Source organism: Sus scrofa, chromosome 9 (genome assembly GCF_054392235.1).
Source record: "Sus scrofa isolate SSC_HxYL_T2T_F1_AM1 chromosome 9, Sscrofa_HxYL_maternal_Yorkshire_Landrace_v2.0, whole genome shotgun sequence".
In the NCBI taxonomy this organism is placed as follows: domain Eukaryota; kingdom Metazoa; phylum Chordata; class Mammalia; order Artiodactyla; family Suidae; genus Sus; species Sus scrofa.
Window position 1 is genome coordinate 93,477,967 of NC_139391.1, and position 27,604 is coordinate 93,505,570.

The 27,604-nt window shown below is 35.0% G+C and overlaps 1 protein-coding gene across 10 annotated transcripts in view; it reads right to left on the reverse strand.

Annotated features, from left to right (window-relative positions):
* Positions 1-2,010: 2,010 nt before the first annotated feature.
* The window catches only part of TMEM196 (transmembrane protein 196), a 303,486-nt gene continuing 277,892 nt past the window's right edge, over positions 2,011-27,604 (reverse strand). For 6 of the 10 annotated variants that reach the window (XM_084978452.1, XM_084978451.1, XM_021063414.2 and 3 more), the window contains 4 exons: positions 14,014-14,070; positions 9,897-10,151; positions 8,378-8,451; positions 2,011-4,836 (listed from right to left, as the gene is read on the reverse strand). In XM_084978452.1, the coding sequence (XP_084834578.1) occupies positions 4,830-4,836; positions 8,378-8,451; positions 9,897-10,151 (336 nt within the window). In that variant the 5' untranslated portion in view covers positions 14,014-14,070 and the 3' untranslated portion in view covers positions 2,011-4,829. The remainder of the gene's footprint in view (positions 4,837-8,377; positions 8,452-9,896; positions 10,152-14,013; positions 14,071-27,604) is intronic. The other 4 variants (XM_021063416.2, XM_084978449.1, XM_021063415.2 and 1 more) reach the window with 2 other exon arrangements.

The window sequence follows — 27,604 nt, forward strand, 5'->3', positions numbered from 1 at the left end:
AAATTTGATAAGATTTTAGGTTTTTTTCTGTGAAGCTTCTAGAGTCTCTCTGGCAATTTTCAGAATATTTTGGCTTTTGAAATAGGGCTTACAATATATCACATGCTTAAAGGGGCAGAGCCTTGGGATATTAAAGCAGGAAAGCTTTGAAATCAGTAGTCTGTAGCTGAAGTGAAGAAAAAGTTGAGATGGATCCTAGTTCTTAAAGATTCCCAATTAAATGAATGTGATCTGCCTAGATTAGTTGATATAAGTAATCCTGAACTTTTAAACAGTGAAATAAATTTTTTTAGATCTAGATTTTGACATTTTACAATATATTTCTTGGGAAATACATTCCTAGTAAAAGACTTTGAATTTGGCAGGTAATTTTCCTAGCAAAAGAGTTTTAAAAAATCCTTTTGTATAAGTTTACCAGGCATCCACACTTCCAGCAATTTCTGAATTGGTTTCCTCTGCTCTGAGTAAACTGACAACCTGTGATTTATGGACTTGGAATAATTGAATTTCTTGGCTGTCATACACTTTGAGTAAGAAATATTACATATGTTTCCTGAAAAATGATTTAAGGGAGAAAAGAGTGAAGCGATGCCAAGTTTATTTGAAACTTTATTTGGAAACTGTTCTAACCAAATGGTACTTAAGATGCCTAAGTTTCTGAAATGTGTTTGCTAAATAATCATTGAAAATGCAGTTCTAAACATGCCCCTTTTGAGCTAAGTCAGTGAAAAAAGTGGAGGGCAGCATCTTGTTCTCACCTTCCCAAGCCCAAGAAATGCAGAAATTTTCACTGATGCATGGTGACAGGCTGAGTAAATTTCTTCAAAAATAGTAGTTACACAGCATCTCATTTTATCTGTCAAATGTAAAATATTTAGTGGTTTAGCAGAATCTGCACGAACAGTTTTTTTTTTTTTAAACGTGAAATCTCTAAAACAACTTTTCAACTTTACTTTGTGTTTGGCCTACACTGTATTTTTTCTCCTTTCTGCTAGTGTTGTTGTTCAGTCCTTGGATTTAACTGGTTCAACAACTTCAAATTCCATGAGTGTTTACCAACTCTTTTCACATATTCTATCATAATGATAATTGATTGACTGAGGAAGATCTTTTATATGTACCGAGGGTGAGGACAGTTCTCTTCAGTGTACGTTTGACTAGCATTGTCCAATAGGACTTTCTGAGATGACAGAAATAATCTGTAACTGTTGTCCACATGTGCTTCTTCCTGACTTGGAATGTGACTAGTTCAACTTAGAAACGGAATATCTATTTTTAAAAAATTAAATTTAAATAGTCACATGTGGATAGGATTGTGGCCACTGTATCAGAAAAGGTAGTAGACCCTAGAACAGTGGATTTATGACCCTAAGCAACTAAAGTCTATACTTGTGGATAGCACTAATATCGGTTGCTCTGGATCATGATCAAGGGTTTTCCTCAATCGTTCTAAATTAGGGGGAAATTATTCTCTACCAAAGAGGTGAAAATTGGTTAGGATATTTTGGGTTGTTACAACTGCATTGTCCTCTTGGTATTTAGTGGGTGGGGCCTGAACTGTATAGTACAGTCTGCACAATGAATTATTGTCCACCCCATAATCCAGTAACAGCCAATCTGATAAATCCAAATAGGTCAGCAGAGTTCTCTACATATTTCATGTAAAGGTTTCATCTGTGAGATCTGCAATCTCAGTCCTATCTCTAGTTAATTCTGTCTTGTATGATCTGTGTCTTATATCTGCCTTCCTCTTTGGGGATCTCAGCTCCTTCATATGCTAACTTTGTCTTATATCTTCAATCACTTCCTGTCTATATTGGAACATACTTTAATCTTTCTTTTCTCAAATAATGCTCTTTCTTAATTCCATATCCTGTAGCTGGGACTATATTTGTCACCTCATTCACAACATCCTCTCCCCTGCCAGTCTCAGAACTGCACATTTATCCACTTAGTTATCAGGGGAAATATTTTTCTGTATCATGATGGAAAGAAGGCTCACACCATATGTAGTTTTGAAGCACACCATTTTATTACATAGACATATCAATAGAGTTATCATATCATGTTCCACTTCTAAACAATTGTATATATATGTATGTGCGTGCATACACACACATATGTTGAAAATTTTTAAAGCAGAGTCCACTTTTATTCTTTTATGCTTATAATTAGTGCACCTTTATGTAGTTAATCTCTATAGCACACCACCACGTTAGTTTCACATAATTTTTTCTAATTTAGTACCACATTACTTTTTTCCCAAGGGTAAGCTTCTACTAAAACTGTAGTCACTTAAAATAGTCTAGTTCATAGTTCAGTGCTTTATGAACAATAGATTTCCAAGTACTTAAACAATGTTCCAAGTACTTAAACAATGTCTTCCTGACTTCCCCTGCTTATCTCAAAAAGACTCACTACACATCCCAAATAAATCACTCTAAATAACTGAGTCCTGAAAATGCTGGGTTAAAATAATTAAAGATATATCTATACTTGTTAAGTGCACTGTAGACTACTTGGATAATTGTGATAATGTCATCTCTCCTTAACTCTATGTCAAAGCAGTGATATGCCTATTTTTGTCCTTTAATGGGTGATTTCATATTATTTCAAAAGGCATTAAAACATCTTATAAATCTATTGTAACTTTGTATTGTATAAACATGTCTACAAAGAAATGCCACCTAAAATTAGAGTTGGTACTTATTCTTTCAGTATAAAACTACATCCTTGCATAAATTCAGTAGAACCATACACGCAAAATACCTACATTGTATAGTTTAGATTTTCAGTGACAAAAATCATGCCTAATCATGGCATCACGTATAGAGCAATGATGTTGAATCATTATTTGAGGCTGCATTTATGGGCAACTTCTGTAATCTACTGGATAATGAAGTTACTTATATGAGTTGGGGAACTTCAAAAACTACACCAAAAAAACCATGGTCCAGTCATTTCCTTTTAACATATACAGCCAGATTTTTTAATAAGCTATTTTAAATAGGATTCACTAAGTAACTCATAAAAAATGACTTGAGAATTGATTATCTTTGGGGAAAAATAAAAGTAGGTAATACAGTGAGAGTTATATATTTTCAAATATTAGATTTCTTTGAGTTCCCACTGTGGTGCAAGTTAAGGATCTGTCATTGCCACAGCTGTGGCGTAGGTCACAGTTGTGGCTCAGATTCGATCCCTGGTCTGGGAAATTCCACATGTCGCAGGTGCAGTAAAAAAATATATTTCTTTATCTGTTTCCACAGGTTATATTCTCACAACTGTTTTCAATGACCATGCTATTTTTTCACCTATACATAGTGTCATAGGCTGCTATTTTTTTTAGCATTCTGTTATGGAAGAGAAGGACTGAATCTGGCAATATAAATGTAAGCCTATCTTTTAATTTCCTTCTACAGAGAACTTTTTCAGGTTCTTTGAATATAAGCCTTCTTAAAATAGTTGTCTGTATTTTTCCGTGTGAATTGTAAAACAAAACAAAAAATCTAAATAAATTCTAACAAAGCTAATTGTAACTTAATCTTCTGGGCATACATCATCTGTCTTTTTATATAATTTATTGGGCAGTAAAGTATTTGAAATATAACATCATGAATAATCACATCGTTATGTCCATATTTATAACTGTAGATGTATTTGAATTAAAGTTATGTTTATAAATCAATATTAATGATTATTCTTACATAAATACCATAATAATAGTAAAATAGCCAAATAATGAAGCAATCTACATACTCCACTATTCAGATCACTTAACTCTATAAATATCAGCCACAATGATATTTACATACAGAAGACATAATAAAAGGAATAAAAATGAAAACATTTAGTAGAAATTAAATGTGACTGTGGGCATAGCAAAGCCTTGAACAATTGCTTTCCCATTTCTGTAGGAATAGAACATTGCTAGTACCCCCACAGCATCACAAATTCTTTTCTACTACCTATTTACATTCATGAATGCTATAAATATGTGCTCTGTATATTTTCTATATTTACAGTATACACACACACACACACACACACACACTTTATTGTATTCTTAGGCTCATTCATGAACATGCCTATTAATCTGCACACTATAATCAAAACCTACTGACTTTCCTTAAATGATATTCATTTACAACTTTTTGCTCTTATGTAAAAATGCAAAACTTTCACACAGACTAACACCGTCTCTCTGAAAAAAACCCACCTCTTTTTATATTTTAGGCTTTTTGGTAATTTACAAAGAAATTATGAAATATATAGTTCATTCACAAATTGAAAATAATTACAATGTTTTTACAAAGCATTGCTGAGGATTTGAATTGTGGCATTCTTTGAAGCCATCGTCTTTCAGAACAAAAACATCAAAAAGTTATTGTTATTTCCCGATATTTATAGTTTTTGGTTACTTATATGAAATATATCATTACAAATCTAACACCCATGCTAGTCAGATAGTGTTTGTATAGAATATGAATCTTTCTGTTTTAGCTATACTTTTTTTCCCCAAAAAAGTCTTTTTTAGAACAATCTGGAAAGTTGATTGAAATTACTGTACTAGAATATTTCTGGAAAGTTTTACACCCAGTAAAAAAAAAAGCTGAAGAAATAACGTGAGGCAAAATTGAGAAAGAATAATTTTAGTGAGAGCTCAGGAAAGATAACAGCAAATTCAAGGGCTTTTTTTGCCTTTATCTACTAATCCTTTGGTATTTCTTTGCCTCATGAAAATCCTAAAAAATGTTCAATTCTTTAAAACATTGATTATACTCTTCCATTAAATATCAGTTGTGGTCCTCCATTGCTCATGTTGTCTGTCATTTCCTGTTAGGAAAATAACATGAATTAATTAAAATTCATTTTCAGAGTAAGACATTAATTTGGTTAATGAGTTTACAAAACAGAAATTTCAAGCCATTGAAAAACTTGCTGAATTTGGGGGGATTAGAAAGATTAATATTGTTGTTGCATTGAGGAAATGAAATTTCATGGCGTCTTGGAGCACATGAAAATGCTGAAGTGACAGGCTATTTAATCAAAGCCTTCTGTCCACAACAGCAGTTCAGTCTCTCCCCAGTCCCCTGAGTCTCCCTTTTCATTCCTCAACTCTTTTGTGGAAAGACCTCACCTAGAAAGAAAATGGTTAAATGCCGAAGTTTTTCCAATGGATAGGCTCCTCTGTTGAGCATGCCAACAAAGTGCCAACAGGTTCTAGGGGTTACCTTTATTCTATAGAAAAATGTGTGGCCTTTTGCAAAGAACTGAAAAAGGTCCACGAGGGGATTGTTGCTTATCTGTAACTGAGGATCACTAGTAATTCATAGTGGGACAGATTGTTTTTTGTGACACTGTCACTCATACAGTAAAAAACAACAAACTGAAAGCTCTTAACATGTTTTTTTTTTTTTTTCTTTTCCCACTGTACAACAAGGGGATCAAATTATCCTTACATGTATACATTACAATTACATTTTTTTTCCCACCCTTTGTTCTGTTGCAACATGAGTATCTAGACAAAGTTCTCAATGCTATTCAGCAGGATCTCCTTGTAAATCTATTCTAAATTGTGTCTGATAAGCCCAAGCTCCCGATCCCTCCCACTCCCTCCCTCTCCCATCAGGCAGCCACAAGTCTTTTCTCCAAGTCCATGATTTTCTTTTCTGAGGAGGTGTTCATTTGTGCTGGATATTAGATTCCAGCTTAACATGTTTTTTAAGAGATCAATTACTAAATAGTTAATAAGGATCACTACATGGCAAGGCACAGATTTTTAGATATAAAAGATGAACTAACGTAAAGAGTTTCATTTACAATTTTAGAAAATATGTTAATTTAATAAAAATTCAGATGCTTTCAATTCATGTTTTGTTAAACACCAAACTCTTCCCTACACAAAGGTAATGAGAAATGTGAGGTTCATTCACATTTATAATGGTTGGTACACCATTTATAAGTTATACATATTATCTTGTAATAATCTATAAATGAATAAAATCTGCAAAAAATGAATTACTGTATTATACACTTGAAACTAACACAATATTGTAAATCAACTATACTTCAATAAAAGTAAAAAAATTTAGGTAAAACTATCTAAAAATAGATGAAACATCTTTCCACACTTGAACAAGCCTATTTGCAAAAGTGCAGTAAAGACGATTCCACCAGAAATTATTTTCTCAATGATCTCAAGCCTATCAGGTAGATTAATTCCTGTTTGAGTGAATTAAAAATAAAAAGTATTATGTTTCCTTCTGTAAACCTTAAGAATTTTTACAAATATTTATTTCAAAAATGAAATAATATCCGTGCTTCATTTTCAATCTCTTCTCTTTGAGAGTAAAATACAGTAGATGAAATAGAATAAAGATACTTGCTTCTGGTACTTCATGGTTTTGAAAGTTGCTTAGGAGGGTCAATGAGGGACAGGAAGGTAGTAACTGGTCTGGGTTTGAAACTTTGCTTTTGAAAACTTCGGTAACTTTTAGAAGATGGGGTAGAGTTTCATCCAAAAAATTCTGAGAAAGAAGACAATATACAAGGAAGACTTTTCCTCTTCTCACATCAAGACCTATCTCTCTGTGCAAAGTGCCTGGCCCCTTCCAGACCATAGGGAGTTGTCTTGCATGTGAGTATCCATTATATCCACCCTGATAAGGTGCTGAGGAATTACCTAAATCCTGAAAATTCAAACCAGTTTAGGGTAAAGGCTGTGACAGAAAGTGGAGAAGTTCTTTTGACGCCAACAGCCTGCCTCTTTTGTCTGGTGATATAGTTCAGTCTAATTGAGAGGCTGGCTCTGCTAGAGATACACTGGTAAAAGTAGGTCCCAAAATACATGGAGGTTATTTGGCTGAGGTTAAGTTTATCAGTAAGATACCCGATCACTTAAGAACTCAGTACTGGTAGCAAGAAAAATAGAAATGGTATCTCCAAAGTGATCTTTAACAAAATTTACTCATCTGTCTATTTCTATTCCTTGAATTAGGACAAACACAATTTTCTGAGGAATTTATAGAAGATTCTTAGGTGACTTTTCTTCTAAAATAACTCTGCATTCAAAAAGTAGCTTAAAAATCATTAAAAAAAATAATAATCTAAGGTATAATCCTTTTCTTCCTTTTTTGCTGCACTCATGGCATGTGGAAATTCCCTGGCCAGGGATCAAACCACATGGTAGCAGTGATCCAAGCTGCCGCCATGACAAAACTGGATCCTTAACCTGCTGAATCACAAGAGAACTCCCTAAGGTATAATTTTTTATTGGGGAGTTAAAAAAAAAGATCTAGTTTTTAAAAAATCTTGCAAAAATGAAGAATTTTTTTAACTTAATGCACCCTAATATGGACACATTAAAATCACTGGTGGGAAAAATCAGTGAAAATTATTACTGTTGTTACTACTTTTTTTTTTTTTTTTTGCTTTTTAGGGCTGCATTTGCGACACATGGAAGTTTGAAGGCTATGGGTAGAATCAGAGCTGCAGAAGACTGCCTACACCACAGCCACAGCAACAGGATCTGCGCTGCGTTTGTGACCTACACCACAGCTCACAGCAACGCCGGATCCTTAACCCACTGAGGCCAGGGATCGAACCTGCATCCTCATAGGTACTAGTGAGATTCATTTCCACTGTGCCACAATGGGAACTCACTGAAAATTATTTTTAATTGGATGAGTATCTTCAGTTTATTTGCAAATAGGCATGTCCAATCTAACAAGAAAGTTAAACTTTAAATTCAGCCAGGATCAAATGTGATTGTTTGCCAATGGATATACTTTCTGCAATTGGGCATTAGTATCTTTCTGGCTTCCTGTATTTCCAACTATGTTGCTGAGCCAAAGCAAGAATGATGACTATTTATTTTCAGAAATCCAAAATATGGGAAATAAATTTGAAATGTATCATATCAGTTTACAAGAAGAAAGCTTTTATGCAGAATTTTTACTGTATTAGTGTCAACGTTAGGTTATCTACTCATGCGACTTTGGCATGAGAGTCATACATAGTTTGCCTTTATCAGACACATCTATTTTTAAATGCAAAACTCTGGTCTGTGAATGATGATACTGAGTCAGAAGCATGATGTAGCAGAGAATAAAGGAGTCACAAATCATCCAAGCAGAAATGTGTTTGGATGCTTACAGGCAGGCTGAATATTTTAAATACTCAACCAACTTTCAAGCTCTAAGACTCTGCCATTTAGGTTTATGTCAGGTCCTCAAAGTAGCTCTCAGGAAAGTGATACTTTGAGGAACAACATCACATTAGTCTAGAGTGATCTGTTGACATCATGGCTTCATTGAAGAGGCAGTGCTTCCTGCAGTGACATTAAGACATGGTAACTCCCTAGAAATCAGCGTACCTTGTAGGTAACTCTGGTGTCGGGGGCACCACCGGGCAGCTGGGCAAGTCGGTTATTTCAATAGCCCTCAATCTCTAATATAAATATAACAATTATACAATAAATATTGCACAAACATATACACAAAAAACTAAATCACACTAGTATAAAAATAGAGCACAAGAGTCATTATCCAAATAGGAATGATAACCTATTTTTCACAGTCCATTTCCTTACATTATTTTAAAAAGTTTTTTATTTATCTATTTATTTTGCTTTTTAGGGCCACGGCATATGGAGGTTCCCAGGCTAGGAGTCCAATCAGAGCTACAGCTGCCAGCCTATGCCACAACCACAGCAACTCAGGATCTGAGCCATGTCTGCAACCTACACTACAGCTCGTGGCAACACCAGATCCTTAACCCACTGCGTGAGGCCAGGGATTGAACTCACAACCTCATGGTTACTAGTAAGATTCATTTCTGCTGTGCCACAATGGGAACTCTCATTTCTTTACATTATTAGTCCTGCTATTTGTACTGTTAACTCTTTTTTGAAGGATACACATAGATCTGTTTAAAATTGCTTTTTTGGAACAATTTAAAAGTATGTACTCTCCTTATTTGAATGTGGAGACCATATATGAACTGGAAACATAAAGCTACAGAATAGTTATGTTTTCTTCAAAATCACATCATAAAGATATAAGCAGTAGTAACTCTTGCTACTCTTTCTTCTATTCTGCTATTATTGCAGTTTTGTTTCCATGACATCAAGTAAAATATGACATGACCATTAACTTAGTGAGTTTATTTTAGAGATGTTTTATCTTTTCCTTGAGAGACCTAGTAGCAGGAACTGAATTAAGAAATATGTGCAAAATGTAGAAGAAATACAGACAGTTCACTGTATCACTTGTCCTTTGATGCAATAAATGCAACCTCTTGTCTGAATAGGTTTTATGAAACAGTTATGCAAGGAACATTATATAAAATACAGGCAAAGCTACCCAAATATGCATGAACTTTAGATGAGAATTAAATGAAGCTTTATGTGAATTGTAGTATCTGCACTGATGGGCAGAGCTTTTTGTTGTCTTATTAAAAGACCCCTTTATACTTGAAAACCTAATTTACATAATCAAATGCATCTACTTACAAGCACAAGGGGTGAGCTAGAAAGGAGAATTCATCAGATTCCTAAAACTGGCATTATTGAGTTGAGTGTGTTTTTAGTTTGTGTTTTTCCTCAGTACGATACATAAAAATCCATATTTATAACACATTCAATATTTTATGAGTTCTATTTTAGGACGTGTATTTTTATATGGATTGAGAGGCTATAAAATTGTTGAATATAGGCATACCCAGGATTACAGAGATAAAATAATACAAAAGTTCCTATTCTTAGGCCAATAGGGCCAGACTTTTATAAAATCCAATTCCTCAAATTCTCATCTAAAGCTGCAAGTTGATTCAACTAGATTTGACCTCAGTCTTCATCACGTGATAGCAGTGAGAAGAAAAGGTACAAAACTCACTTTCTCAGCCATTTCATGAGAGTGGTGCAGAGAATGCTCCCTTTCTGAGAACATCCTCCTCTGTTCATAGCTGGCAAGCCGGCAGGTGAGCCAGGAAGAGAGGGTGCAGCCCCCAATCCCAATGCAGGCAAGAGACATGGAAGCGAGATGCAGGGGGTAAAGGGGAGAAGTCTTCTTTGTCACGGCCCGTAGGAACTGAAAATTCAGGATGCCCCCAATGAGTCCACAGATGCAGCAGGCAGAAAAGAGGATCATCTGACAAGAAAAGAGAGAGGGAGTTACCAGTGGAAGAAGCAAAACTGACCGGAACCCAGTGCAGTGCATGGCGGCAGGTTAAGGACGGCTGAGCTACAATAAAGAAAAGATGCTTTGGTGCTTCTTAGAAGACAGGGGTCAGCTTTTTAGCAGGTTTCTGTGTACTCTGACCCAGTGGAGAGGGCATGGATCGCAATGTTTCAGGAATTAATAGCTGACTAAACAAAGGCTAGGGACACATCTTAAGAAAACTCTGAAGTCAGCAAAATTTGTCTTCTAGGTAGATTCAGATTTAAATAACATTTATTTACAATCTCTTGTGTGCTACTATGCAGGGCGCTTGAACAGATACCATCTCAATTAACCTACACAGAAATCCTCTGAGAGGTAATACACATTTTGGAAAATGAATGGTGAGCAGTTAACACTCAAATTTAGGGATTGAATCCAGATTTTCTGACTCAAAATCTAGTTTCACTGTTAATCGCTCCCACTACCCCAAATATCCAAATATTTTCTCATTGAATTGTCATTCGTTTCACCAAGTTTGGAAACTTTGTACTTCTCCAGCTATGTGAGTTTAGGGAATTTAGTTAATTTCTTTCCTTTTTTTCATTTATAAGAATTTTATTGTTTTAGTATCTGTTTTCCCAACAGGTAGTTTAGGGACCCTCCATGTATTGGTGCTTTAACTTACAAATCTTTGTTACTCTGTGGGACCTTATTCCAAAAACATGGTTTGGTTGATTGTTTTGGAGAAACACAGGATGTGGCTTTGCTTTTTATCCTACTATTGGTTTGATCTGGGTCTCCATTAATAGAGCTAGGGGTGTTTATTCCACCTAAACATCATAGGATCCCTGGCAGAACCAAGCACAATGCCTTCTATGCAGTAAATGTTCCATGAATATTTAATAAATTTAATTGAATATTCTAATAACTTTAGTAATTTTATTTTGTATTTGTATCTAGTCTAAATTCTCCTATGGGCTTTCAAGATACTTTACCAGTATCATACTTTACAATGTGATACTAGTTTAAGTGTCCAGCCTTTTTTCCATTTTTCTCTGGAACATAGGCTCTACTCCAGTCATCTCCTAGTCTCTCAATATAGCTTGTTCATTTCCACCTCAGGATTTTTCATTTCCTGGAAATTATTTTGCTTCTTTCTTGGATTCCTAGATGGAAAACTCAAATCTAGTCCTAACTTCCTCAGAAAGCATTCTTGGACTTTACTGCTCTTCTCCTTTGGCGTAAGCTCACAGGACAAACAGCTATATTGCTTACTTCAGGGTTTACTTTTACATTATGAGGTATTGTTTTATGTCGACAGTTAGTTGAGTTTTGCAAACACTTACTGATCACCTAGCATCTGTTAGGCATAAGCAAGGCAGCAGTTGGCTTTACCAAAAAAAAAAGAATAGCTCATCATTTTTCCCCTTGAGTACATTGCAGTCTTGTGTGACAGAGAATCCAACATTCCAATGTGGTATGGCAAATATTAAGAAAAGATGAAAGGTTGTCCTCAGAGTAGGGAGGAGGGGAATTTAGCCCAACCGAGGGTTTTAGGCAAGGCTTCCTTGACAACGTGTCATCTAAGTGCATGGAGTTCCCAGCAAAGGGTAAGGCCATGGATGTATGAACTAGCATGAGAGGCAGAATGTTCATTTTGTTTCTCTGACTTAATTCAGCATTGCTCACTGTGTCTGTCTCACATTACTCATCACCAAGACTGAAAACCCAGTGATGGATGGGCATAATATTTTAATAGTTGATTAAATAAAACACTGAATGTCAATTACCAAATAATTGAGTCATCCCAAGTAGGAAACTGCAGCTCCCAATTTCAAATAGGATTGACCAGGTATATTTCTTTTTAAAGGATATTCAAATGGCATGCTGTTTCTTGGGAATATATTTTGGTGTTTACTCATTCTCAGAAACTAAGGAAACATGCTAGCCTTCAAATAATGAATTACTGTTGATTAATAAAATACATAACAAATTTAATGGACTATTACAGGGCACACTAGCTCTCCTGATGTTATTATCATTAAATCTTAAAAGGCATGACACTTCATAAACATGTACAGACAGAATGTTCTCATGCAGGAATTAAAATGTTAAAGTCTGTACCCAAGTTTATGACCATACACTATTTTCAAATCTCACCAGAACTGGAGGTTCCAGACTTTAAAAACATTTGGAGTGGAGAAATGTTCACATGATTTGACCAAAGGGTAGAGAAGCTTTGATAGTTAATGTCATCAATGGGAACCTCAGATGGTATGGGAGGATAAAGTGAATGGTAGTTTTGGAAAAGTTCAGATCTTATAATTTTTTTCTTTTACAACTTGTAAGAGAATTAGACAGACAGAAGAGACACTCATGGTATTTTAAAAATCACTTTTCTTCCTCTATTTATTAACTAAATGCTTGTGTCCCTCCAAAATTCCTATGTTGAAGTTGAATCCCCAATATTATGGTATTTGGTGTCAGGCCTTTTGGGAGATAATCAGGTCGCGATGGTGGAGCCTTCATGAATAGGGTCTGTTTTTATAAAAGAGATTCTAGAGAGCCCTCTTCACTCTTTTGCCACATGAGGACACAGCCAGAAATTTGCAACCCAGAAGAGAGTTTTAATCAGAACCTAATTATGCTGGCACCTTGATCTAGGACTTCCAGGCTCCAGAACTGTGAGAAATACATTTCTGTTATTTAAAGCCACCCAGTCTATGGTACTTTGTTATAGCAGATAGGGATGACTTAGAGGATTCCTTCCTTTTTCCCTCTTCTCTCCCTTTTCATTGCTTTTTCTCCCTCCCTCTTTCTTTCCTTCCTTCCTGTCCTCTTCTTTTATCCACGTTCCAAGAAATTATTACTATACAGCCAAAAAAATATCAAGAGAAGAAAAGTGTGGAAAGAATGAAAACCATGGTAAAGAGTGATAGGAGAATCACAGATACAAATTACAAGCCTCCAAAAAATTTTTATACAAAGGTTTCTCTTAAAGTAATTTTTAAAAATCACAACTCACAAATCTAAAGCAATGGGGGCTCCATCCTTTTCATTGCAATAAATATTCTTACAAAGAAAACTGTGATTAGAAGAAGGAAAAATATTGATTTTCCCAACTTGTATAGGCCTATGATTTATCCTACTGTCCTCAATAAAATAAACATGCTTATTTCCTACTTTCCAACTCTCAAAAAATGTCACGAGAGGTGGTAGGAAACCTACACTTCAGCACTCAGACATCCTTCTCCAGCCATTATCAGAGCTAACTGGGAGCATGTTCCATACTCCTCTAAACCCAAGATAGTACCATTGAGCATCTGAGAATGCTTACAGTTGCATTCACTCTCATAAAATAACATGAAATTAAACAAAAAAAACTTTGGGAGTTAACGGCAGCTATAACAACACAGCTGTTTTGCTGCTTTGCAAAATTAACTTCACAGTCAAAGCCAGGAATCCTTAGGCCCAGTTCCATATCTAAACAGTTAAATTTCCCAGGAACTCAAGCTTTGTCTTTTTCAGCACCCTGAAGGATTTCTGTGAGTGTCTGGGAGGGTATATACTGAAAAGAGGAGACTGCCCTCCGCAACAGTCATTAAGGGTTGCAGATTCGTGTATTTAAAGAATATATCAAAGTTTTTCTTTCTTTTTCTTTTGTTGTAGTCTGTAATTGTCTTGATGGTTTTCTTTGAAAATAAAAAAAGCCAAGATTTATTTGTCAGTCTTCTTTTTATCCTAAATGAGTAACATTCAGCATATGAAAGTCGGCCAGTCATCATTTCCCTTTCTGAGTTCTTACATTTCAAACACTTCAATGCACAATACAAACAAGGCAGAAACTTACGACAAGTCCAGATTTTTTTTTGGCGCACAATATCCCACATATGCCACAAAGAAGAAACTGAAAAGGAAAGAAGAATAATTATTTCATATTGAAAGATAAGAGAATCTCTAGATTTTAGCTTATAATTTACTCAGGTCACTTTCTCCAGGGAAGCCTGCAAATTTTATATCCCCATCAAAAGCTGGGAAAAAAATACCACATTCTAGAACAGTAAGGGATAAAAATGTAAATGCTAATTGAAGTTTTTTGCAAGGTTGATAGCGGTGATTGTGGAACTTAAGCAAAACTTAAATCTGTTTTACCACCAGGAAAAATGAAGTAGATGAATTTAGAGTTTTGTTCCTCCTATCTAATTTCACTGTCTTCTCATCTCTCCCTACATTCTCAGGGAGAAAGTGGTATGGTACATTCATACTAACTCATGAGAAGTTAATGGGCTCTACTCCAGTTAGGGAATATAACACAAATAAAAATAGAAGCCATCAGACAGGGAGATTTTTTTTCTATAGAAATATTCTTTGTACCTATTGAAATATGTCAGGTAAAATAGCTGATTCCATCAGAAATACTGTCTTTGCGGATGTGTTTGAAGAACACAGGGGGATGAATCTACTGATGGCAGGTAATTTCTTATGAATAAGCACACTGGTGACATAACCGCTTTGTAAAATCAGCTGCATCAAATTGTCTACCAGTGTCATACTGTTACACCTTTTGGTTATCAAAAAGTGGTAAATTGTTCAATTTGGAAAGAAATGTTTAGGGCCTTTATACAAACTTTTGCTGGAAGTAAACCATACAAATAAAAGAATACATTTATCAATAAGTAATAAACACTATCAGATAATCAAAAAAACTTGTGAATTTGTTAAGCTTGTTTTCACTTGATTTTTCTTTTAAAATTTGCTATTTCAAGTCAGAACTAATAATAAAAGTGGTTTTTAACTGAGTATTTTGCACATGGGTAGATTTTTAAATATTCACATCAAAATATTCTAAGGAGTATTTGAAATAAATAATACGCTTGTGAGAAGCACCAACAACATTTGATTGAAAATAATAGGTCAGAAAAGTTTCCCTTTGCAGGGAACTTTCCATATATAGGAACAAAATGATTATAAAGCAGACAATGGTATAGGGAGACAGATCAGGAAACACAAGGATATATAAAAATGTGGTATATAATTTAGATGACGTTTCAAATTATTAGGCAAAAGATCAGGATAATTTATTTAGTAAATGGAATTAGAACAATTTGTTAATCTTCTCTAAATCATATACCAAATACCCACAAAGCAGTTTTAACAGTTAAATATATAAAAAAATAAATGTAGCAGGGAATGATAAAATTAAATATTTACATGATTTTAGAGAAGTTGGAAGAGTTTTCTAAACATAGCAGCAAAGTCATACACCATGATGGAAAATACTTACAACTGCTAATACGTAAAATTATAATTGTTACATTAAAAAATATAACTCTCAAAGGCAAAAAATGAGTTGGGATTATATTCAGAAAGCATAGCACAGACGAAGTGTTGACCTACTATATAAATTGATCTAATGAAATCATTTTATTTTTTAACAAAATAATTTTAATACCATAAAATCATGAGAAGATAGAAACTCAGAACCTGATAAAACTCGAATACTTGCAGAATTTTCAGAAGCCTTAAAAAGCTACTTCTGGAAGTTCCCATGTGGAACACTGCCCTGGGAAATTTCACATGCTGTGAGTACAGTAAGAAGAAAAGAAAAAAAAAAGTTAACTTCTGACTGACGACCTCTCACCCTTCTCTGTGTCCTGGGCTAGATGATCTTGTCCTCATAAGGACTCCTCCTTACAGATCTCATCTCAGACCTTTCAAGGTTATGCTCAAGTCAGTCCAGTTTGGACCAATTCTGTGCCTCTCAGTGCTTCCGAGCTTCGGATAAAAGTTTCAGCATTCCTTTCTTCTGCTTCCCTGACTAACCCATTTTTCACCCTGAAAGTCCATTCACCCAGAACTCATTCTTGAAATAATCTGAAAGCAGCACAGTTTTGAGTTCCTTGGATCTTTTTGGAAATCTATGAACATTAGCATTATTTATCCACCACAAAACCCAAGGGGACCCCAGGACCATAAGCAGAGCTCTCCAACCTAACCCTCCACCCACTTGGCTGAAACAATTAAGTGGCAGTAAAACTGCTTCTTTCTACTGTACCACTAAGAAAAGGAAGGTCAAGTTTGGGAGAGGGAAGACAAAATAGGAGGGAATCAAACAATGTTGTCCATGCCCAAGCAGTAGCTTCCTTGCCTGCACTGTAAGCAGTCCCTGCTAGTTACTTCTGTTAGGGTGTCCAAGATCCACATTCTTTGAGGAACCGAAATCTGAGAAAAAATAGATTCACATAATGGGAAGTATATAAAATCATGTAATTTCTGAAGAGGTTTTAAGAGATCCTGCTGAAGTTTAACCATCAAAGTTTATAGAAAAGAGTAAAAGAAGCACACAAAAAAAGCAGTAAATGATCTTTTACTTCATTCGTTAACTTTACCCAAAGCCATAGCCCCGATTCAGCCTTGCAGTTCATGAGAAACAAGAGGTCCGGATAGGTTTAGTGACTTAAAAGTCACACACAAATCACACATAAAATCTAAGGCTTGATTAGGTGCCTAAGTTCATTTATTTCTAATAATATAGTGGGGGTGCTTTTTAAAAGCATTGTTCAGTGTTAGTTCAGAGTGGTGTTGTACTAGCAGATCCAACCAGAAGTATTCATTGAACACCTCATCTTCTCTGTGCTCTTTACCCTCTCCATTTGCTAATTTTTGTTATAATAACAATAATTATAAGATTAGTTGATTGCATCACAGTCTAAAAGTAAGTGTACCTTTTTGTATAAGGCATCTGTTATAACATTTCAAGATACTATTTTTGTTTAACATAACTTTATCCAGGATGCAAAACACTCACCCACATTATGGAAATTATGAAAGAGTGAAAAAATTAGTTTTTAAAAAAGTAAAACTGATGGCCTGAGATAAATAAATATATATACCCTGAATTATAATACATATGTATATATTATATACATACATACATAGCCTGGACTAGATGTACACTTTTACACAAGAAAATATAACTTTATTTCAGAGAAGGTGGTCATTTAAATCAAAGAAGCATTATTTGCTTTGCTCTTACTAGGAATTTATATAAATGAAGCAATCTAATAATAGGGCATCATGTACAACTAACTATGTAATAAAACTAGTTAGTCCTCCAAATGGAATTCATTGGATTCCAATTTAGATTAAATTCAATAAACAATTAAGGTTGTGACTCATTGTAGGATGAAATAGAGATGTTATGGAAATAGTATTCTATATTTTGAGTGAATTTTCTTAATGAAAAGTCCATAGAAGCTTCTGCTGTTGCTTATGATGTAGAAATACTAAAGAAAAGCCATCTTAACAAGAAGAAGTGAAGAAACGACACACTGACAACTTTTCTAGAAGTGAGAAGGGACAGTGGAAAACTGAGGGTGAGGCACAGATACTGAAAAGTTAAGGGAACCACAACCTTCCATTAATGGAATGTGAATACTTGATGCACCAAAGATAATCATGTAACAGTAAAAACAATTCCTCACAGAATGACTTCACCTTTCACACTAACAGCTTAAAAGAAGATATTAAAATACATGATGGTGAAAGAATAACTTTTAAATTTATGCTGAACAGGAGTTCCCATCGTGGCGCAGTGGTTAACGAATCCGACTAGGAACCATGAGGTTGCGGGTTTGGTCCCTGCCCTTGCTCAGTGGGTTAACGATCCGGCGTTGCCGTGAGCTGTGGTGTAGGTTGCAGACGCGGCTCGGATCCCGCGTTGCTGTGGCTCTGGTGTAGGCTGGCGGCTACAGCTCCGATTTGACCCCTAGCCTGGGAACCTCCATATGCCGAGGGAACGGCCCAAGAAATAGCAAAAAGACAAAAAAAAAAAAAAAACCAAAAAACAAGAACCCTTGCTAAGCAAACTAGAGATAAGACTCTAGATTAAGTATTAAGAATCCTGAGTTTGGCTCCACCATCTAGTAGCTGTACGTCTGAGGACAAGTTACTTAATTAAAAAATAAATAAATAAATAAATAAATAAATTATGCTGTACATCCAGCCAAACTCTCATTTATACAAGAGATTACAGGAAAGATGTGCTTATTTGGACTAAAGAAGGTGGCAGGCTGAATTATGGCTCCTAAAATACGCATGTCCTAATCCCCAGAATCCATAATGTTACCTTACATGGCAAAAAAGCCTTGTGCAGATGTGATTAAAGCAAGAATCTGGAGATGAGGAGATTTATTGTGGATTATCCAGGTAGGCACTGATTGTAATCACCAGACCCCTTAAGAGAAACACAATGGTCAAAAGAGAGAAAGTTACATGAAGACACAGAGACACAGAAAAAGAGGTGTGCAGCAGAGGCTACTCTGCTGGCTGACTTTGAAGATGGGGGAGGAGAGCGCTGAGACACAGGGTGTAGGTGGCCTCTGCAACTGGAAAGGATAAGGAAACGGGATTCTCCCCCTGGAGCTTCCAGAAAGAATGAGTTCTGCAGACCCATTTGAGACTTCTGGCCTCCAGGGTTTTGAGAGAATAAATTTCTGAGCAACAATAGGAAACTAATATAGATTCCCAAACATTATTCCCCACAATAGTCTTTAAAAGAATAAGAAGATGTTAAGAGAACTAGAAGCTGATCCTCAGGAACACAAATAGGGAAAGGCATGAGCTAAGAAAGAAATATAGTAGCAACACACAAGATAAGGCAAAACAGTAAATATTTTAAATGGAAAAGTACTGACTGGAAAAATTTGTATCTGTTTAGAATGAATATCCCAGTTGATGTTAGCATGGGAGATGGTGGGTTAAGGGTAAAACAGATATAAATAAAACATTATAAGACTCTTGTATCACTTAGCAGAACAATAGAGGAACTAAGTAGTGCTAGATATTGATGGAAAAGTAGAAGTTTAAATTTGTGTCTTAAAATGTAAAAGACCAGAAAAATAAAAATAAAGAGAAAAAAATACGACGACAATAAAGATTGAAGCAACATATGTCAGAAGGTTTAAAAAAATGAAGGGACATAAAGTGAAAGTGAAACTATAACTTGATGTAACAATATCAATAATGTAAGCAATCAGAACATATGTGAATGAATTCAGTTTCCCTAATAATATGGAAAATAGAGAGAGACACTCTGATAGGTAAAGAAGAAGACATTGGTTAAAACTTTCCTAGAATAATGAAAATGTCTTTCCTTACAGGTTTTCTCTTTCTTTCTCTTTCTCTCTCTCACTGCTTTTCCTTATTTCTCAGTCTCCCTCTCTCTCTTTTTCTGTCTCTCTCTTTCAGCACTGAACTAACTGCTAATTAATGACTTCCTTATTACTCCTTTTTTCTGTCCAAGTCATTTTGGGAAAAGACTAAGAGTAAAAAAGAATATTGTAGAATTTCTGTTTAAATTATGTAATGGACAATTTGGGAACCATGGTTACAGTGGAACCAGATGAAAGCAATGGTTCTATCAGATGGCTAGGAGAACAAGCAAGTGTTGGGCAGATGAAGGATAGTGGGCCAATCTTATTTTAAAACAGCTATTAATATTTTTCTCACATAACATTTAACCATGTCAGGTGAATTAATTTTCACTGAAATTCACTAGCCACTACAGAAGGTATCATGTTCAAAAAAAGAAATGGTACTTTTTTCCCTATTCAAGATCATGCCATGAACCACAAATTGAACTTAATGCTTTGGCAACATTTGACAATTTATACAATTTCATTGAAATTAGTTTCTTTAAAACATATAGAAAAACTATCTGGAAAACATATAGAAAAATACTAAATGTTGAGAAACAGAGTGAAAAGAAATTTATCTCTAATTAAAAGAGCATATTTCTCCTTGAACCTGGATTAAAAGTTCAATGATTTGTTGTGTTACTACCAATTCTTGTATACTTTTACTCTACTTCAGTCACTTTTTTTTTTGTCTTTTTGCCATTTCTTGAGCTGCTCCCGCGGCATATGGAGGTTCCCAGGCTAGGGGTCCAATCGGAGCTGTAGCCGCCGGCCTACACCAGAGCCACAGCAATGCGGGATCTGAGCCACGTCTTCGACCTACACCACAGCTCAAGGCAACGTTGGATCGTTAACCCACTGAGCAAGGCTAGGGGTCAAATCCCCAACCTCATGGTTCCTAGTCAGATTCGTTAACCAATGTGCCACAACCGGAACTCCCTCTACTTCAGTCACTTGTTAAAGAATAATAACTGGCATCTCTAAGAGGAGTCTTTTGTAGTTTAGCTCACAAAATGCTAATGTGCCAAAGTAGCCTGTATTCTTCCTGATACTGTGCTCATTCACATGATTTTTACTTTCTTACATGACATCTGGCTAGACTCACTCCTAAGGATGTGCTCTTATGGGCTCCTTTTTGTTTTGGATCCCTTTTCTCTAGAGATTCTAGTATCAATTATCTGTGTAAAACAGGGAAAGTTTATCAAGTTGGAAAGCTTGCCCCAAAGCAGTGATTTTCAAATCTGCCTGTGCATGAGTTTTTAAAATTCCTGATACTTTGCCCAATTTAGAATCAGAATCTCCTGGTTAGGACTCAGGCATCAGTGCTTCTAATTTCCCCAGGTGATTCCAGTGTGCTCTCATGGTCCAGTATTGCTGGCAAGGTGTTCACCATTGCTCACCAGCAGGCCTACTCATCTTAAAGCTTTCACTGAAGCACTGATATTCCCCCTAATTACACTAAGATATGAACAAATATGAATCCAAATAAAGTGCTCTTCAAGGGAGCAATACAAGGTCCTTGTTTATAACATAAGGTCAAAGTGTCAGAGCTGTTTGGTCTCTAACAGTTCTTAGAAATAGAGATCACTGTTCCATAATTTTTAAACATATTCTACCCAGTGCCTTTCATCATTGCTAAGAGATTTTCTTCCTAAGCTCCTAACTTATTCCAAGTTTTCTGTGCTTTGTTTTAGTAACTAGATCCATAATAGTGGACATGATACATTATTATCTGGAAGAATCTGACTCATTATGTGTTGGGAATTGAGAAAATAGGCATAAGAAAGACACCAATATAAAGTCATCATTGCAAAAAAGAATGGAAGAAAATAGATTGTAATCAAACAAGAACAACAATAAAAAAACAACTGAATTAAAACTTAGACAAAAGATCTGGACATCTGACCAAACAAGGTCTAAGGATGGCAAGGATGAAAAGATCTTCAACATTATTTATTATTAAAAATTTTAATTTTAAACAACAGTGAAATAGCACTACACAGCTACTACAATAGCTAAAATTAAAAGAAAAAACCTTGGAGATACCAATTGCTGGTAGTGTGGAACAAGAGAAATTTTTCATTCGTTCCTTATAGGAGTAAAAAATGGTATAGCTACTTTGGCAGACAGGGGGGCAGTTTCTTACAAACCTAAGCATTGTCTTTCTATATGATTCAACAATTGTGCTTTTAGGTGTTTACTCACCTAATTTGCAACATTTTAGCAGTGTTGTTCACCACTGACAAAAACTGGAAGCAATCAAGGTATCCTTCAATAGGTGAATGGATAAACTATGATTCATTAATACACAAAATACTATTCAGTGAAAAAAATATCTTGATATTCCGAGAGGGGAGTTCCCATCATGGCTTAGTGGAAACAAATCTGACTAACATACATAAGGATGCAGGTTTGATCCCTGGCCTTGCTCAGTGGATTAAGGATCTGGAGTTGCCATGAGCTGTGCTGTAGGTCGCAGATGCTGCTTGGATCCCGCATTGCTATGGCTGTGGTGTAGGCCTGCATCTGTAGCTCCAATTCTCTGTAGCTCCAATTCTACCCCTAGCCTGGGAACTTCCATATGCTGTGGGTGTGGCCCTAAAAAGACAAATAATAATAATAATAATATAATAAATCCTTGAAGACATGAATGAAATTTAAATGCCTATTACTAAATTTAAAAAGGCTGCATACCATATTATTCCAATTACATAATAATTGAAAAATGCAATAAGTAGGGAGAGTGAAATGCTCGTTAGTTTCCAGGTTTTGGGGGAAGGTAGAGGAAGGTGAATAGGTGAATAGGGAATATTTTTAAGGCAGTGAAACTATTCTGTATTACATTTGTGACTGTGGTTAAATGGTACTACAAATTTGTCAAAACCCACAGAAGTTTACAGTACAAAGAATAAACCTTAATGCATGCAAATTACAAAAATAATTTAGAGGGTCAAGGAATCATAGGATGGAAGTCAGAATGTGACAAAACAATCTAATTGTTACAAATGTATGAAATGGCTTCATGGAAGGAGGTGGGGGAAAGGATACTGACCGGAGTAACTTTGGAAATGAGGGGAATAAATGGAGTCTGTAAAACTAAAGGCAAAATAAATTGTTCATAAGCACCATACTCTATTTGACAAAGTTGTTTCCTACAGGACTACTGGTTAACAATTCTGATCCTACTATGCATGTTTACTGAAGTGAAGGATTAAATTAAGTGGATGATGGATGGTGGGAGACAGGTTTCTTAGTGATGGAGTGAGAATGTATATATAAGTAAGTACGGGAAACAGCCTAGAATGATCCCCCATGGTAATGGATTAGAGGTGTAGTTAGCAGTATGAAATAATTTTTAGTTCAATATTTATAAATATAGTTATTTATAAGTATAGAACTATTTATAGGTCTGTGCATATACATGTTAGTATATGCACATTTCCTTGCTCTGCCAGCTGAGGGGGCCTAGATGCAATGATACTGTTAGCAAAGGACACGCCTATCACTCAGCTCTTGGTTTCTAATACCATTCTCCATTAAAAGGAACCACAAATCCTTAAAGAGGTTCCTTGGACTGGAGCAGGAAATAAATGAGATGGGCTAGGAGAATAATGTAGTGTCCGAAAATATGGAGGTGCTCAAAAAACAAATGAAAAACTCACATTGAGGTTTGCCAGAGGGATGCAGAAGCCAACTGAAAGAGCTCCCAAGAGTAAAGCTGGGACAATTTGAGCTTTAATCAAAATAAATAAAGTGGTATTAGATTGTGACTCAATGTGTATAATAAATATTCATGAGGCCATACCATTATAAATAAATGATTGGATTAATACATGAACAAGTAAAGAATTAGGGAGAAGAGACAAATCTATACAGAAAAATTCCAAATAATTTCTGTAGATACTTCACTCACAGAGAGGTGTGGTCCACTCCCCAAGTCCACACATAAAGACTTCCTTCCAGAGAGCACCATATGGAAAGGGGGAAAAAGAGTAACTTAGAGGAGAAGGCTAACAAACAGTACCTCAGCCAGGTTATCAAAGTCAATACCAAAAAGGATGTCATATTGATAGTGTGTATCTTGAGATTATGTGATGAAAATGGCAGGAATGCCTACTATCATCATTTTGTGGAATACCAGAACAGAGTTGCTCTACAAGTAGACAACATAATTAGATAAGAGAGAGAAATGAAAGGTATTAAAATTGGAAAAGAAGAGATAAAACTATCATTGTTCACAGACAATAAGATTAACACATGAATTTCCCAAGAGAATCAACTCTGTAACATTCACTACAAAAAATAGGATGATTTAGTAAGGTAGCAAGGCACAGATTAACATATGGAAACTAATAATGTTCATGTATACAAATAACATCCTATTGGAAGCTGTAAGAAAAAAAAGCATTTTCAATAAGAAATAATAAAATTCTTAAAAATGCATTTATAATACTAGTGTTAATAAATAAAGATAAAACCTAAAATATTAATAAATAGCTTAATAGAATATTTTTATAAATGGGAAAATATTATCTCAGATAAAAACTTTAACATAAAAAGTACGCTAATATTTTCTAATTTGCTAATTTAACATAATTCAATAAAAATACAGAAGGATCAGTTTTCAACTGGAAATGAGATCCCTAAATTAATATAAAAATATGGTTACCTACACTTTCTCAGAAAAGCTCTGGTAAAGATGAACAATGAGGGTGAATGTTGACATCAGATATCAAAACATATTATGAAGTCTCAATAATTTAAACAGAATGACATTGGACATGAATAGAAAGATTGAATAGAAGGACAGAGTTATGACTAGAAATAAAATGCATATGAAATTTAAGTATATAATAAAATGGCATTTCTAAACATTTATGAAAAAATAGACTATTTCATAAGGGGTGCTTGGACATCTATGTATCCATCTGGAAAAATCAGAACTAGATCTACACTTTATAACATGTGACAGAGTACTATCCTAATGCACTAATAATGATTTAAATTTAGAAATAAATCATAAGAATTTGAGAAGAAAGGGTAATTCTTTTATTATTTTGGAATGGCAAAGACCTTTTAATTATGATGAACCTCCATGAACTAAGATTGATGTATTTAAATGTAAAAGCAAGAAAATTTAAAAAAAATTCTGCTTGGCAGAAAATTATTACGGACAAGTTCAAAATTAAAACTGGAGAAGACATTCACAGTTTATATAAAAAAAAGACTAATCCCCCTAAAGTAAGAAGAACTAGAAATCAATAAAGAGAAGACTAACAATCTGACAGAAAAATGGGTAAAGAAATACAAATGACTGGTAAACATGAAAATACTCAATGTCATCTACAGTGAGAGAAATTCAGTTTCAAAAGAACTCAGTTTTATCTATCAGATTGGCAGCAATCCTGAAGTTTGATCATCTTGGCTAATTTTGTGTAAAAAGACAGGAAATACATAATAACTTAAATACATATTTGCTCTTATATATGTAAGGTAATTCTGGGAAAACATGTAGCAGACAAATAGCTGTGATTATGTGGGTTGGAGGAGTGATGATGGCTGGATAAAGGGGCCTAGATTTTTCATAGCATATTTTTGGTTTAAGTCATGTACAGGTGTTACCTACTCAAAATGTCAAATAAGTAGCACTCTATTGACTCAAGGCAAAAGTGTTATTGAGGTATTAGGAAACAATATCCCATTAACATTCATCCTTACTAGTGAATGACTTTCAGTCTTATGGATAAGTAGGCATAGATATATGGCTTAGTGAGTGACTCAAAGTTCCATGATCTTTGCAGCTACTAAAAAACTAATAAAACTCACCTATCTATATATTTTCAGAATGTGTATTTGGAAAAGAGAATGGCAACATCCAAAAGATAAGAAGCTCTGCTAGTATCTCTCAATCACAACACTAAGTCCATCATCTTGACTGCTTTTACACAAGGCTGTTTTTGCATTTTAATTGAATTTAATTTGGAATCTGCTATAGTCAGAGCTGCAGGCAAAAATCCAAAAGTGCCACAGAGTAGTTTACAAGAACTGAGTTCAGCCCTTTTTGAAATAAATGGAGCCTATTATGGAGAATTATGATCGAGGCTGAATGTGGTTTTATTCTCAGTTAAATATAACAAATCATAAACCGCTATATATTAAAGGAGATGCAGCTTCATCTTTCAATGACCACCATAGTTCATCTTTATTTAGAAAAGACTGTGTAGTTCCACACATTCATAATAGGAGTTGAAATAAGACTTATTTTGCAAAGCATTTTGGTAGTCTCTCAACTTCTAGAAGAAAAATGGATTGAAAAAGGGAATTTTGCTCCATGATGGGAAAGTCAATGAAGAAAAGAAATTATGGAGTAAAAGAACAGTTTTGAACATCATATTACTATAAAAATGGAATTGAATATGTTGTTTCATTTGCCATTACTGGTACTATTAGGGTGAGATATTTTTATATTCAACTTTGCCATAAGAACAAGTCTGAGGAGCTAAGCTGTACAGTTGAAAAAAAGTTCTTGAAGACAGAATGGAATTCCAAACTGAATGAATGAATTAGTAAATGAGCACGGGAAGGGGCAGAAATTAATCAAATTTAGCCAGTTCTAAGACATAACTGAGTGAAATGAATCACTGAATAAAATCCAATTAACTTTTGTTTTTATGAAACATTCATGATTGATCAGATTAGGTTAATTCTCTTTTCAATGGTAGCATTTGAACCATTGAACTTGGATGGTGTTGACTTTTTAAGTGTCACAATTATAGCTTTGTGGTTTTCAAATTTTCCTTCTCAAACTTGTAATGTTTTTGAGATGTCAGCATAAGTAGATCTTTTTACCAAGAAGGACTCACTAAAAAGAGATAGTACCAGAATTCCTGTTGTGGCTCAGTGCTAACGAACTAACTAGTATCTAGTATCCATGAAGACACAGATTCGATCCCTGGCCCCACTCAGTGGGTTAAGGATCCAGAGTTGCTACAAGCTGTGGTTTAGTTTGTAGACACAACTTAGATCTGGTGTTGCTGTGGCTGTGGTGTAGGTTGGCAGCTGCAGCTCCAATTCGACCCCTAACCTGGGAACTTTCATATTTTGTGGGTACAGCCCTAAAAAGACACACACACACACAAAAGATAGTACCTTCAAACTGAGTGATAATTGCCAGAAGATTCTTTTTAAAGATGAGAAATGGTGTCCCCAAATCCCAAAGTAGAAAAGGTTGTGTTCTTTTTAAAAAAAATGTTTAATTAATTTTTATTGTGATATAAATGATGAATAACATTATATGAGTTTTTGTACTTAGATATGTGAGACAGAAAATGATTTGGGAAAGTATCCTTGTTATTGATTCATTTTCTCTCAGAACACTGAGCTTGACTTCAGAATAGACCCAGAATAGTTTTTAACTCTTTGGTGAAACTGGAAGTTGAACAGTGTCTCAATAATTTCACCTAAATGCTATAACTTAATATCCACTGGTCTTACCTATAGTAAACTGTTCTGAGTGATAATAGTTCAGTCTCCTCTTTAATCATCCTATAACTTTGATGCACACTATCCCAATTCTATTCAGAAATTTTCTCCTGAAAGAAATCCAGACACTTTTCATTCATTCAATCAATGGATATCACAGAAAGCTTCAGGGCACAAAATTATGAGAATAAAATTTTTTAAAACATCAGGTCAATTGCTTTGTTACTTTGTGGTTCTTTTAAGCCATTAGGTACCATACCTGGGAAGCTGAGCTTGTCTGAAAACAGAGGTTCTAAAGCAAGAAGAGGACCTCATTTTCTGATTATAAGCAATGGGATATCCTGAAATGGCTTGACTAAAGGTAGGTAATAACTGCATTTATGTGCTCCTTTTGGGAAAAAAGAAAATACTATGGCAGGCAGAATAGGATCCCTAAAAACAGCTTCACCAAACTACAGGGCTTATGTCACAATGAAAGCAAACCTGACTATATGGACTCTACTTAAAATGCTTTGTTAAGGCCTCAAAGTAAAGGGAGCTCACCTCATTTGAGGACATATGTTTCCCATAATAATAACTGAACATGTATCCATTCAGTTTCAGGTAATGAGGTTTCCTCTAGAACTCTTCTGATTTAGGCAGTGTATAAAAATTGCTCATGCTACATTTCTTTTTCTGCTCCAAGGACAGTCTTTGAGACTATGCTTTTGGCTGTCTTAACAACTGGACCCCCTTTAGTCCAAATGACCTGAGTTTCAAAGC